At 50.2% G+C, this 15,785-nt stretch overlaps 1 protein-coding gene across 1 annotated transcript in view; it reads right to left on the minus strand.

Moving 5' to 3' along the window:
* The window catches only part of AK8 (adenylate kinase 8), a 564,615-nt gene that overhangs the window by 488,021 nt on the left and 60,809 nt on the right, over positions 1 to 15,785 (minus strand). Inside the window, exon 3 of the mRNA XM_069609314.1 lies at positions 5,080 to 5,129. Within this exon, the coding sequence (XP_069465415.1) occupies positions 5,080 to 5,129 (50 nt within the window). The remainder of the gene's footprint in view (positions 1 to 5,079; positions 5,130 to 15,785) is intronic.

Genomic DNA, 15,785 nt, shown 5'->3' on the forward strand with positions numbered 1-15,785 from the left:
TCCTAAACACTCCCTTGCTAGAGATCTATATTCCTCTAATTCCAGCGCTCTGACTGTCAAACGCTTCTCTAAGAAGAGAGTGGGGGCAGGTTTCTCTCTGCGGCTGATGCCTCCCTTTTAAACAGCCTCCCTGCCCCTCTCAGACCTGAACTGGACCTCAAGTTCTGGAAACTGCTCAAAACTCTGCTCTTCTCTACCTCTCCCCCTTCCCTGCTAATCACCCCACTGCCGCTGTGACCGTTGGCCTGATCCTCATGAACCCCACAGGCTCTCAGGCCCTTCCTTCCCATCATTACCAGCACCTCTCCGCCCTACACAGCGTTGCCCTGCTGGCCCCTGCCTGGTGCCTCCACATACCCCCCCTTGAAAGCTGCTGGTACCAGCACTTAGCCTGAGGTTCTCCTCATGGCTCCCCTTATCACTTCCCTCCCGGGCCCTCCTCCAGCACTTGCCCACTCCCCTGCTGCCCCTTTGCATCCCTCTCCCCCAGCACTTCTCTTCAAAGCACTTGCACGGCCGAATGCCACAAGACCTAGTAGGACCACGACTGTTTATATATTAATGTTGCTCTTTGTTTTCATGCCACTGTTATTATTTTCCCTGTTCCCTTCCCATTTAGCCTTGTAGCGCTTTGAATTACAATTCTGTTGTATAAAGCACCTTTCAAATGATCAATAAAATAAAATAAATAAAACAGAAGCAAGGGAATAAATGGATGGAGGGACCGAGGGACGGATGGACGGATGGACGGATGGACAGATGGACGGATGGATAGGTAGATAGGTAGATAGGTAGATAGGTAGACAGGTAGACAGGTAGGTGTGTTAGGGTGGGTGGGTGGGTGAAGCAAGGGGATGCATGGATGGATGGATGGATGACAGACGGATGAATGGATAGATAGATGGATAGAAGCAAAGGGGATCATGGACGTGTGTTAAAGGGGCAAATTCAGCACCAGAATGGGGGACTCACCTACCACCTGCTGGAGTAAAGAAGATGCACAGTGGGGGTGGCTACATGGGGAATAACACAGATACTCTGAGCCACAGACACACTGTATAAAATATTTCCCCGGGAATGGTAGGGGTGAGATACATTGGACGAAAACTTGCTCCAACACATTTCTCTATGATCAGCTAAAGGAGGGAAAGGACCAAAATAGCACAATCACAAATACGCGTAGTGGGAAATACCTCGGAGCAAGCTGGATCTGGGAACCTTTGAATTCATAACGTGACCACAACGACAAGGATGTACAAAGGGGCGAGAAGGCTCAGTATAATTGTCATATGGGTATTAGGACAACCGGAACTGGGTGATGTAACTGCAAGGCAGTCAGCCAAACAAGCAGTCCTGCACGTTAACGGGGAGCATGGCTCTGTACCAGTGTACCGGTCACATGACCGCCAAAGCCTATCGGCAGGCGGCAGTGGGAAGGGAACACTGGACCAAGTGGCGTGCCTGGGAGGACCAATCAGATGGTAAGTCCATAAGCTCTGACAAGGGAGCCAGCCCTCAAAGTATCTTCCACAGAGTCCGCCAAGGTCATTATCTAACAGGTATCATGAGAATGTCCCCTTTACCACCAGCTGCAGGGTGTCTCGTGTCCCGTTCTCAATGGTGCTAATCAGTGGCAGTGTATTGAAGTTCTCGCGGTCAGCACAAATGTTACTTCAGTAATAACAAGATCAACCGGGGTGGGCTGTGAATAAAATGTGGGACCACATGGTGAGGTGAGGTGATGGGAAAGTATTGAACTGTATGCTCTAATGACGCTTGTTAAGATGGATTTCTAAACTCTGATCTAGTGAACAGAAGTTTAGGAGGCCACCCTAGTTTAGTGGAACGGTTCTCCTGTTAATTTAAACTTAGGTCACTGTGATTTCTGTGCAAATACAACCTGGGTATTTCACCAGTGCGCAACACTGGGTACCTCTTATCTGATCTCACTTCTGTACACCAATTTGTTAAGATGGATTTCTAAACTCTAACCTGGCGGGCAGAAGTTTAGGAGGCCATCCTAGTTTAGTGGAACAGGGGAACGTATTGGACAAACCAGTTCAATCTACGGTAGCTTGGCAGGTGGTCAAGACTAATTCTCAGGAGGGGTGAGAGTGATCAGAAGCCCACACTGAGCACACACAGTAAAACTCCACAGATTACCCTTAGCCAGATGTATATCAAAAATACATTTATTATAGGCCTTTATAACAAAACACAATTAAACTGCAATTATCAATAAAACAATTACCACACACGCTTATTCACTATTTAACATATATACAATAATGCGATTAGCTGTTGATGGGGGTGGGGGGAAGAGAATAACCACAACCTGTAACAGAAAGGGGTTAAATGAACACAGATATCAGTTTGGGTAGTCCTTTATCAACAATTCCTAACTTATGTAGTCCAGCCCTACGAAGTGAGGAGCCTAGCGCTCAAAGTACAGTCGTATGTGTTAACAATGTCAGTCGTGTGTAAACAAAAAAGACGATTCTCTTCAGGGGGCTGTAGCTGCTCAGGACGTGGCTTGAGGTGATGAAGAATACGTTTCTACTCCTAGAAGAGGGTCTACCCTTGCAGATGGAGTGACCTTCGGAGTTCGGGAATAGCTGGGGAGCACAGGCTAGCCCAGCCAAAGTGAGTGTCCTTTGAGGGACACTCATGCGTAAAAAGGGTGGATGTGCCAGGGGGCCACCGGTAAGTTAGGAAAGTACTCACCGACCCTCGACACAGTCCAGACCAAACTTTCACCGCGGTTGCAGGACGGAACGATCGTCTGTGGGGGACAGTAGCTTTTACTCAGCTCTCAAAGGAGGAAGAACGATAGCTCCAGTGCAGCACATCTCAGGTACGGGAGGCAAGAACTGCAGGCACTTTCAGCGATGGTCACCACAGTGGGGTGATGCATGAACTGCAAATGCTTGCAGCATGGTGAACTCTCATAAACCTCGATCCAGAGGAGCTAGGACAATGAGTTTTGGCAGGAGAGAGCCCAGGACCCCAAGCTAGTGATCCCCAGAGTCTCAACTCAAGACCGCGGCAACTCCTGTGAAATACCCTAGGCTCGAGGAGCTGGTCAGTTCACTGGATGGCCCAGGAACACTTCCAAAGAGGCTGTTTTTCGAGGGTACGTAGGAAGAACCAATAGTAGTTGTTCCCACTACTCCAAAGGGGCAAAGAACTCTTGCAGGCCTTCTTGGTTCGATGAAGAAACATGGGTCCGACGATACAGCAGCGGGGTCAGGGTGCCAAAACTTCCAAGTATGTCTCCAGTGGTTCTTCAAGTCTTTCTTCTTAAGGATACTTGGCTCCTTATGAGGTACAACGTGAACCTCAGTAGATCGACCTGGAATGGATGCAGAGCCTCTTCTCTTATCCACGATTCGGTTCACGCTCAAATCTCAGATAGCAAATGGAGGATCTGCTTTCTTGCATGCACGCCAGATATCGACCAATTGTGGCCTACGGTGGTTCCAGTCATTCAGGTCTACCAGACATACTGGCACCAGTAGTGTGGATTGGGACCAGACAGTCCCAATCCTCTTCCTGGGCATTAGCACATGTGACATGCAGCAGCCCATGAAAGATGCGGTTTTCATGCGAGGCTGCATGCCCAAATAAGGAATACTCGGGTCTCTCGACCTGGAGGATGGCAAAGGGACAAAATGGCCAAAGGTCAGAACAAAAGACTTTGTGGCATGCCAGTTTTCAGCACTGGCCACAGTCTTGGGCTAAACCCGGTAAACGTAGTATGGTCCATAAAAATGAAGTAAACATTATTTAAAACTAAACTGCTGCCACCTGTTTGTCCTAGGCACACTTGTACAAACACCAAAACATCCTTAGCGGGTGGCTAGGCCATAAAACAGAAGGACCCCTATGCGCGGTACTGTAAGGTACTTGGCACATGGATAAAAAGTTACTAAGAAATGGCAACAGTGAAAGACTAAGGGAAATATAGTTTCCCAGTGCCGACCGCCTGAAGGACGGGTCAGTTTCCCCATAACAAATTAGCAAAAACCCATAACAAATTAGCAAAAACCCAGAGGTGTGCAGCTGAAGGCTGTGCTCCACTGGAAAAAGTCAGGTGAGGTACTCCAAAAAAAAGCAAAAGGTTTGGGGGTTCACAAATGGAGGGAAAATTGCACCTATGGGAAAACTTTTTCTAACAATGCTTTCACTAATTAAAGTAACTATCGTGGCGGCGGAGGAGATTGCAAACCGATCAAATCCCTGGGAAGCACAGAAAAAAGAAATCCTCCAACTTGCTAGTGTTTCTCCTGATTTCCGACTATTGTATTTCTTGTTATAAAACTGCTGTTCATAGTCCATTCAGATGTCAGCCTCTCGATCAGGGTGGTTCTGTTGTATTTGTGCTCACCCAGATGTAATAAACAGCGTTGCTTTTTGCCTGGTTAGTGCTTAATATTTTGAGTAGGTGTTTTTTATTATGCACTAAATAGCGGACTTCTGACAACAGATGGATGGAAGGACGGACGGACGGGTTGATGGGTTACTGCAAGGCATACAATATCGCTGTTGTAGTTATGAATACATACGTTTGGTCCTATCCTAACTGGTGAAAATAGTTTCCCCATAATATCGCTCACGATCAAAATCATCTTCCTTCACTAAATCAAAAATCCACTTTGAAGCACCAGTGGAAGCTTCAGGGGGAAACGAGGTGTCTCGCCTAACAGCAAATAACTAAGAGGAAAAACACCCCCCCTCACCCCCAAAAACGAATTCAAAGTGCTTAAAGAATGGGACAAAGCTTAAACAGGAGTGGAAAGCTAAATTCTATTTGAAGGGATTTATTCAAAAGAAATGATTACAAAAGCAATGAATAAAATACAAAAACAGAAATTAGTCAGAAAGAAATTCAGCAGGACATTTGTAAAAGTATGTAGACGGCACCGCCCGTTGCTGCCAATACACAACCCTCCCACCACCGCCAGCCTGGGCGTGAACTGAACTCTTTCATCTGTAGAAACCCAAAGTCCTCCACCGGAAACGGTTCCCAGCCCTGGAGATTGCACGAAAGGGGACTAACGGAAGAGCGCAAGTACTCACCAAGGTGCTTTTCCCTGAAGCTGGAGGTCCCAAAATCAAAATCCTTGGAACTAAAGAGGAAGGGGAAAGAGAAAATGTTAAAATCTTCATTAAGAAGTCATGTATTTTTATTTTTCATATTTATTGACTGTTACGAATCAACTTCCAAGGCACCAGTGGGCCAGGGATGAATATCGGTTTCTAACCCATCAATCAGCCCCACACCTCTAGTACACCAGAAGGGATCTGAACAGATTGGATAAACAAGTCACTTATTGGTAACATGGATGGAACGGCAGGTTTATCTCAGCAAGGTTGTGGATCGTTGGTGAGTTGCAACACAGCGAAAACACAATTATTACCCAATGATAAAAGGGACTTTCCAGTCAAGGTTGTATGCAAATATCTACTTTATTATCATCACAACAGACAGTTCTAGCAAAATACAACCCAACCTGTAAAGGAATGCAGAGGACAGACAGTTTCAAGAAGGAAGGGGATGCACTCTGGATACTGACAGGAAGGTAGTCGGTTAAGCAATCAGTTGCAACTGTTTAAGGTTATTTGGTTTCAGCACCAAGGGTGCAATGGGTCGTAAATCTCACTAGGGGCCTTCGGAGAAGGACCAGGGGGACAGAACCACAATGTACCTGGTACTTGGGATGTTCTTGATGTGCGACAGGGTCGAGTCGGCTCCAGGATGCTTTGCAGCTGCTGCAACAGAGTTCAAGATGGGAGACAGCTGCGGGTATCAGGCGGCAGGCAGTTCAGCAAGCGAGGCTGGACGGACAGCTGCAGGCTGGCGTACACAGCAGTTTGTGGTCAAGAATCATTGTCTCAGTGCTGGTTGGCAGATCTTAAACGCTGGTCGAGGTGTTTCGGATGGCTTTAGTGACTGCAGTGTGACAACAGTCAGTGGTGCATCTGGTCGCGATTTGAAGGCTCGACTGCCTCGAAAATGTCCTTAAAAGATAGACGCTGGTTGATGCTTGTCGTGGCACTCCTCCTAGCTTCTTCGCTGGGCTTGTGTCGTCATTTGAGGCAGACGGCGCCAAGCTGAGGAGTGTGTTGCAGGCAGCTGCCTTGTCATTAGTTTCAGGTTCAGAGACTCTCTGGCACTTCCCACCTAGCAAGCTTGCTGGCAGAACCTAGCAGGGCACGCTGTTTGCTGGCTGGGTACCGGTTCTGGAGCTGCTGGACAGGTCCTCTGATTTTGGTATCTCCATCTGTTCCCTGGGAGATGTTTAGGGGAGAGATTTTGCTTCCCTCTTGGAAATCCTGGCCTTCCTTCACTGGTCGATTCTGTACGGCAGAATGTACCTTCAGCTAGGGTCCAAATGTGTCCTTCTTCTTACTCCTTCTGAAGTCATCGGATGATCTGCTAAAAGAGAGGCTTTACCCTCTTTTAAAGCCAAATGGGCCAAGTGATTGGTGTAGGCTAAGCCTCCATTAATGAACCAATCCTGGGTCCCCACCAACAATCTTCTGTTATGTGTGAGGTCATAACAAGAGTGCTTTGAAACAGGAAAGGTAAGTGGTGACAACATGTACTACTAAGTCCCACCCATCTTCCTGTCTGTTCTGGCTCAAAGTGTCTCTCTGGCTAACTGAGCTCTCTGTGGTTCCTGATTAAAAGTGCAGGTCTCCCTTGAAGCGGCGATCAGACCAGACCTATGGTCGCCACCCAACCACATACTCGTACCTTAATGAATGGGGTCCCCCTGCCGGGATGACCACTGTAAACAGTCGTCCCAGAAATTACATTTCACTGCCCTTGCTACTGAGAGGTGGGAGATGACTTCAGGTTCACACAGATGCATATCAAAAGGGTGTTGGGTATCCTGTCCTTTGTCAGTTCTGCAACCCGGACTCTCGCAGGCCTGCTTCAATTAACTTCTCATCAGTATGCACTGCCACAAGCAGGGCGGACAAATGATAGGGAGGATTCATGCAGCCTTTGTCAGTTAATGAGGCTGGCCATGGCAGGGGGAAGGTTTTGCCTTCCCCCTTCCTGAGATGCTTTGATGGGCCTGTGGCTGTCACGTTCTAGCTGAACATGACAGGAGGACTGCACCTGTAGGCTGTGTCCACCCTGAGTATGTTGTGCAGCAAGCATAGGGAAATGGGAGCGGATTAGCCCCACACATTTTCCGGAGGTTGTTCTCTCATCATTCAATTTCATTTAAAACTTTTTTTAAAAGCCCAAGCGAGCGTGCACTCGCCATGAGGATGGTCGAATTCCTCACATTGACCCAGCAAATTTCCATGGAGAGCGCTATGGTAAGCAAATGCTGGCTGATGCTCTGGGTGGTCTTCAAACTGCTGTGCTGCTGCCCCCCCCCCCCTTTGAGGGGTCTGAATGATGTCAAGTGGGGGGGGGGCTCTTTAAAAAGGGATTATGGTGACTGTTTATAATAGAAAATATAAGCAGTAATAGCTTGTGGGAGAGAAGGGACCGGGAACAATATTTTCACTGAAGTGAGGCTCAGTGCTCAGTATAAAAGCAGACCATAGGGTTATGCTAAGAGGCTGTTTTAGAGAGTGAGAGTGTGAGTGAGAGTGTCTGTGTCTCGGGGTGTCTGAGTGTGAGGATTGGCCTGGATTCCTTATTTGCCGGAAATGGAATGGCTGGATGGGTCTAGTGACCATTAAATTGATAAAACAGGAAGGCACAATGGAGAAGTGTGGCCTGGGTGAGCCTAGTGGCCTCAAAGTTTCCCCACCAGCACCAGGTTTTCGGAATAGCCACAGACTTCATAAATAGCGCCCATTTAGATTCACTGCATTTAAATGTATTGGCTGTGGGTGTCCTTAAAACCTGGAGTGGACTTCATCCCACTTGCCTAGGAAGCCCACCCAGGCAGGGGTTAATAGGGATGAATGGGTCGGAAGCACTTAGATGCAGGGGTGTAATAAACTCGGCAAGCCCGAGGCATTTCTACATTAAATATGGGCAGACTGGACACAACGTGCAGGAAATGGGGAGATGAAAAGCGCCTAGCGGGGTGACTGCATGCGCCTAGTGACGGGGAGATTTGATGACCTGCGATACTTCACTGCAAGAAATTAATCCATCAGTATTGCTCCCTCACAGACTACAACTTTGCGGATTAATTTTTGCCGATGTTGGCCTTCCTTTTTACTGCAAAAAGCGGGGGAGACCCCCGACCCCTCCCTTTTCACCATCGCGATCACCCTTCTCTATACGAAACCAAAAATGTACCACCATCTATAGTTTTGTGGTAAAAAGGGGTTAAAAATGTAAAAACAAAAACAAAAACCAGCACTAGCGCCTCGATGCCTGCGGGCTGTGTGAGCGCTTTATAAATGTAAAATAAATAAATAAATAAAGCACAACTATTCATTAAAGTTGTAGTCCGGAAAAGAGGCTGTGTGCACTTAGAGGGGGTCCTGGTCTGCAGTGAGCAGGGCGACTGGATGGCCCAGAAGTCTTGCCTTGCATGAAAAGGATGGGTGGGCCTGGTGGACGCTAGCCTGGGGTCTCTAGGCGGTGTTCTAGATAGGAACGGGTGGTCCCCACTGGCCCTGCCTGGAGGAAAGGGCAGCTTGGCTGGGCCTGGGGCTTTCTGTGTCGTCAAGTTCTATATTTCTAGCTAGTCCCACACACAAGCTACTGACCTCGTTTCACCTTCTCTGGGGGGTGGCATAACCACGGCAACATAGGTTGGCCAAAAAAAGAAAGGGAAAGAGGGCAGAAGTAGCCGAAGTCCACCCTTAAGGGTAACGTACAGGCCTAGTTAGGCCTTTTAAAGATCGTTCCCCCTCCCTGTATTTGGAACTCTGGGAATGCACCAATCCCACCCGAATCGCCACCCTCCAGACACCAACCAGCAGAACCCCATCCACGGATCAGCTTTCCTCTGCAGAACCCCATCCACCGGATCAGCTTTCCTCTGGAGAACCCCATCCATGGATCAGCTTTCCTCTGGAGAACCCCATCCACGGATCAGCTTTCCTCTGGAGAACCCCATCCACCGGATCAGCTTTCCTCTGGAGAACCCCATCCATGGATCAGCTTTCCTCTGGAGAACCCCATCCACGGATCAGCTTTCCTCTGGAGAACCCCATCCACGGATCAGCTTTCCTCTGCAGAACCCCATCCACCGGATCAGCTTTCCTCTGGAGAACCCCATCCACGGATCAGCTTTCCTCTGGAGAACCCCATCCACGGATCAGCTTTCCTCTGGAGAACCCCATCCACGGATCAGCTTTCCTCTGCAGAACCCCATCCACCGGATCAGCTTTCCTCTGGAGAACCCCATCCACGGATCAGCTTTCCTCTGCAGAACCCCATCCACCGGATCAGCTTTCCTCTGGAGAACCCCATCCACCGGATCAGCTTTCCTCTGGAGAACCCCATCCACCGTATCAGCTTTCCTCTGGAGAACCCCATCCATGGATCAGCTTTCCTCTGGAGAACCCCATCCACGGATCAGCTTTCCTCTGCAGAACCCCATCCACGGATCAGCTTTCCTCTGGAGAACCCCATCCACGGATCAGCTTTCCTCTGCAGAACCCCATCCACCGGATCAGCTTTCCTCTGGAGAACCCCATCCACGGATCAGCTTTCCTCTGGAGAACCCCATCCATGGATCAGCTTTCCTCTGCAGAACCCCATCCACCGGATCTGCTTTCCTCTGGAGAACCCCATCCACCGGATCAGCTTTCCTCTGGAGAACCCCATCCACGGATCAGCTCTCCTCTGCAGAACCCCATCCACCGGATCAGCTTTCCTCTGCAGAACCCAATCCACCGGATCAGCTTTCCTCTGCAGAACCCCATCCACCGGATCAGCTTTCCTCTGGAGAACCCCATCCACGGATCAGCTTTCCTCTGCAGAACCCCATCCACCGGATCAGCTTTCCTCTGTAGAACCCCATCCACGGATCAGCTTTCCTCTGCAGAACCCCATCCACGGATCAGCTTTCCTCTGGAGAACCCCATCCACCGGATCAGCTTTCCTCTGCAGAACCCCATCCACGGATCAGCTTTCCTCTGCAGAACCCCATCCACGGATCAGCTTTCCTCTGCAGAACCCAGCTTTCCTCTGTAGAACCCCATCCACGGATCAGCTTTCCTCTGGAGAACCCCATCCACCGGATCAGCTTTCCTCTGCAGAACCCCATCCACGGATCAGCTTTCCTCTGCAGAACCCCATCCACGGATCAGCTTTCCTCTGCAGAACCCAGCATTCCTCTGTAGAACCCCATCCACGGATCAGCTTTCCTCTGCAGAACCCCATCCACGGATCAGCTTTCCTCTAGAGAACCCCATCCACCGGATCAGCTTTCCTCTGCAGAACCCCATCCACGGATCAGCTTTCCTCTGCAGAACCCCATCCACGGATCAGCTTTCCTCTGCAGAACCCCATCCACCAGATCAGCTTTCCTCTGCAGAACCCCATCCACCAGATCAGCTTTCCTCTGCAGAACCCCATCCACCGGATCAGCTTTCCTCTGCAGAACCCCATCCACGGATCAGCTTTCCTCTGCAGAACCCCATCCACCGGATCAGCTTTCCTCTGCAGAACCCCATCCACCGGATCAGCTTTCCTCTGGAGAACCCCATCCACGGATCAACTTTCCTCTGGAGAACCCCATCCACCGGATCAGCTTTCCTCTGCAGAACCCCATCCACGGATCAGCTTTCCTCTGCAGAACCCCATCCACGGATCAGCTTTCCTCTGCAGAACCCCATCCACGGATCAGCTTTCCTCTGCAGAACCCCATCCACGGATCAGCTTTCTTCTGGAGAACCCCAACCACAGATCAGCTTTCCTCTGCAGAACCCCATTCACGGATCGGCTTTTCTCTGCAGAACCCCATCCACCGGATCAGCTTTCCTCTGCAGAACCCCATCCACGGATCAGCTTTCCTCTGCAGAACCCCATCCACCGGATCAGCTTTCCTCTGCAGAACCCCATCCACCGGATCAGCTTTCCTCTGCAGAACCCCATCCACGGATCAGCTTTCCTCTGCAGAACCCCATCCACCGGATCAGCTTTCCTCTGCAGAACCCCATCCACCGGATCAGCTTTCCTCTGCAGAACCCCATCCACCAGATCAGCTTTCCTCTGCAGAACCCCATTCACCGGATCAGCTTTCCTCTACAGAACCCCATCCACCAGATCAGCTTTCCTCTGCAGAACCCCATCCACCGGATCAGCTTTCCTCTGCAGAACCCCATCCACCGGATCAGCTTTCCTCTGTAGAACCCCATCCACGGATCAGCTTTCCTCTGCAGAACCCCATCACCGGATCAGCTTTCCTCTGCAGAACCCCATCCACCGGATCAGCTTTCCTCTGCAGAACCCCATCCACCGGATCAGCTTTCCTCTGCTGAACCCCATCCACCGGATTAGCTTTCCTCTGCAGAACCCCATCCACGGATCAGCTTTCCTCTGCAGAACCCCATCCACCGGATCAGCTTTCCTCTGCAGAACCCCATCCACCAGATTAGCTTTCCTCTGCAGAACCCCATCCACCGGATCAGCTTTCCTCTGCAGAACCCCATCCACCGGATCAGCTTTCCTCTGCAGAACCCCATCCACGGATCAGCTTTCCTCTGCTGAACCCCATCCACCGGATTAGCTTTCCTCTGCAGAACCCCATCCACGGATCAGCTTTCCTCTGCAGAACCCCATCCACGGATCAGCTTTCCTCTGCAGAACCCCATCCACGGATCAGCTTTCCTCTGGAGAACCCCATCCACCGGATCAGCTTTCCTCTGCATTTGGCGGTGTTAGTGCCGCATCTTGCGGCAATGGTAATCCACCTCATCATTTAGGGTTGGAATGATTCCCCACTTTTCAGCCCAATGGGACCCCATTGGGGGTAGGGGGCATAGCCCCATGGAGTTATTCCACCTGGGTCAATACCGCCACTCTAAGTGAAGGCCAGTTCTCAATGCTCAGCCTGGATGTTTTGTTTTATGGGCAACAAAATCTGTAATTGTGCCCTGCCGTAAAACAGGTAGCCTTCTGAAATACCACCTGTTTCGTCGCTACCGCACAACTTGTAATGAGGCCCCCGGGGAGGCCACATTATCAGAAGACTCAGCAGTCCGTGTGTGGGTGACCACTTGGATGTTGTGGAAAGTGCCCCATTAGCAGAAACCTTAGCCGAGTCTTGGAAGTTGTGATGATTTGCCGCAAGATGTGTGGTATTTTCTCAGCAAAATGCCACCGGGAAGGTAGGCAGGCTTGTCCCAATAGGGTTAAACCCTCCCCTTCAAACAGCAAAGTCTGGTGGTACAAAAGCACACAAGAGCCTCTTGCCGAGGTTTGAAACAGGGCAACCTTCATGGCCAGGTCATCCAATCCACAAGTCCATTAACAACCACTAAAGGCCCGGGCCCACTCCTTGCTGCAACGCCTGTGTGTGAGTGGACCTCTCCAGGCCCTAACTGGCCATGGAAGCCCGAAGCCACGATATAGGTATGTGGAATACCCCCCTCCGGCTCCTGGAAGCCCCCATCAGCCAATGACCATGAGATGCTTGGGACCAGAGCACAGGGAGGTGTGGCTTCCAGGCATTATTACTCATTGGTGGACGGGGTGACTGGGAGAATCCAAGAGTATATTTCACCCCTGCAGGGACTGGCTTAGGAATTTGAGTGGGAATGTTTTTCTCTCATTTGGAGCAGCATTCACACAGATGGAGGAAATACTTGACCTGAAACGCGCCATAGTACCTGCCCAGAAGTAGCCTGGTGGCACTAATTTCCGGCTAAGACAGCCTGAGCCTCCAATGTTTATTATTACCCAAGAGAAGTGGCCTTCGGAAACAGTCAAAAGAAGGGAACACGTCCTCCCCCATGTAAACACACTCATCACGAACATTCCATGCCACAGCAAGACCCCACCCTCACATAATAACACTCAAGTGGGCTTTCCTTTGCACAACACCACCAAAATAGTGCCATGCTCCAATGACCCTCCCCAGGCCCCAGCGTGCGTGCGTGCGTGCGTGCGTGGGTACACACACGCACACACACAGGACATTTATACTGCGCTCTCATTAACACGTGCAGTCACACCCACGTACACCATTCACACTGCATTCCTTCATATGCCTGCACTTGCAGACGCCTCCTCGCATACAAACATACACCCACTGACATACTCCCACGCATGCATTCATGCAATCCCTGCATGCACACAAATACACTTTTTTTTGTAAATGCTAATTATTGAAAGCATGGGCCATGCAAAAGCTGAGCCAGCAGTTAAGCCTTTAGCTGCAACCTAGGTGGTGCAGGGGTGGAGGGGGGGGGGGCTATATCCCCTAGGCAGGCTTTTGCCCTCTGCCGCTATGTTCACTGCAATTACTGTTTTCTCACCTCGGAGAGTGGTGTATTTGCTTAAATACGAAAGCGCGCCTCTCATCAGTCTTCACAACCTATCCTCCACAATCCTGAAGTGGCGCGACTCCTCAATGATAGGATTGGTTATTTATAATGCACTTAATACCCAAGCCGGACCGGGGATCGAACCAGTGTTGCTCCATGTCGTCTTGCTTCCAAGGCGAGCACGTTGCCCCTGAGCTATCCTCCCGAGACAATCACCAACTCCTTCCTTGAGCTCTGCTTTTCCTACGGGTCTGTGGCTGCGCGGGTGAGGTCACAAGGTCATGGACAAAGAAGACTGACTGACACCGCTTCCCAGCAAGGGGCAAGTTGTCACAATTACACATATAACATGTTCAGTTGCAGGGAGAGTATGGGGTTTTGCCCAGCGTTACATGCCTTGTGTGAAGCTAAAGCACAGAAGCTTGAAGCGGAACCCAAGTCTCAAAACTGCTCTCTCTACTCTATGAGACTACATCTGCACTAATCCCGAGTTCTCAGGCAGAAGTGGGTGGTACCGGGTCGCCGAACGGGATTCAAATGTTCTTGTCCCCTTAGGCCAGTGAGAAGTGGTGGGCCAGGCTAGGGACCATTTCTGATTGGATCGCTGGCCATCCTACGCACAAAGCAGCAAATTAGGGTAAGAAGTCCAATTTGGCGCCAAAGTTTCTTTCATCTCGAAGCACCTTGAAAGTGGGCCTGGGCACAGAGGAATTATTTATAAAACGAGGCCTCATCAGCAGAGGGCCCTGGTGCCAGCGCTAATCAACTCCCAGCCAGCGCTTCAAAGCGAAATCAGAAACCTTGCCATCCGCACGCGCTTCCGAGGTTTAACTAGGAACACGCTTTCAAATTCACACGAAAACCCCCCAGGTATTGGCGCTTTAATGCACAGATTTCTTGGACAAACCTTGGATAAAAAACGCTGCATCCGGCGGAGTGCGCTTCCTAACCAGAGCCCAGGGCTGGAGTAAATGCCCACTTTGTACTTAAGTCTCCGAGCTTAGCCATAGCAGCAGAGGTGGCGCCGCCATGAAGCGTCTCCCTGCTTTGCACATGTGTAAGGATGACTCGGGGGCGTCATCAGGCTCAAAGGAGAAGGACAACAACATAGGAAAGTCCACCCCCTCAAAAAAAGTGACCCACATCTGCTACTTTCAATTAAGGAATTTTTACAACAAACTGACTAGTCTGTGGGTCACCGTTAGACACGTTATGGCAAATTTTAAAAGGACATTGGCCCAGTAATAGTGATCAGACTATGAACTGCACAGCACATGCCATAGTAAATGGTGAGGGATCATGGGAGTGGTAGTCCAAAACATCTGTTGTCCCGCAGGCTTGCAGGAGACACGGCCTATAGCCAGACACCCAGCCCCTTCCGGTGCCCCTGTCCAGAGAAGGGTGCCCAACACAAAATATTGATGTGTACACAGCAAGGACCAGCTGGCGTGTAAAGGCAACACTATGCTCGTATCGCTGGTGCAAACGGAGGCATTTCAATGGGGAGCCGAGGGTAAATCTTGGGGGCAACTATAACAAAAAAGCAAAAAGCTCCAGAGCAGTTCAGAGAGAAGGCCTGTGCACCCTCAGGGAGCCCCACCCCATCTTCAGCACCTCTAGAAGCATCTGTGGCCGCTGCAACCAGAATGGGCAGCTATAGTTGTCTGCAATATTCGTTAGGGCATATTATGGGATACCGGCGAGTCTGTAGCTGTGTCAAGGGGCACTTGTTTAAAGGACATCCAAAGGATGAGCAAGTCTTAAGCAACCAAGCAAAAGTTTCTTTCAACAGCTCCGTCTACAGCCTCCACAATACTCTCCTTCCAATCCCTTCAATAACTCAGCCTCCAAGGGTACCCGCTAGCCCTCCAGTAACTTCCTCACTTCAGTCACCAACACTCTTCTCTCAGAAGACCTCTACCGTTCTAATCGCCTCCAAAAACTTCATCCACCTCCTTCGTGAACACGCCAAGGTCTTTGACTGAGCTGGCTTTCCTAGTCTGTCTCCTCTCCTCTTTGCTGATGCTCAGGGACATGGATTGCACCTGAACTAATCACAGAGCTCAGCTGCTCTGTGATGGGGCCATGTGCCTGTGGTCATGTGGTCTGGAAGGGGATTGAATTCAGCTTGCATTAAGGCTGGCCGCCATCTTGGATTTCAGCCCTGCCCTGGACACGTGCGAGGCCTCCTCCCGTCTCCGTAGGACTCATGGATATGGGCTGCTTGGACTGGGTCACCGTGTTGCTCCGGGTTATACATATAAAGTTAGAAAACCCTTTGCTGATCGAGGTCAATGGAAGTCTCGCGTTGTAGGGAAATTGCAACTTTGTAACTGCAGGACACTAGCGGGAGTAGA

This window comes from Ambystoma mexicanum, chromosome 8, assembly GCF_040938575.1.
Source record: "Ambystoma mexicanum isolate Mex_15411 chromosome 8, UKY_AmexF1_1, whole genome shotgun sequence".
NCBI lineage: Eukaryota > Metazoa > Chordata > Amphibia > Caudata > Ambystomatidae > Ambystoma > Ambystoma mexicanum.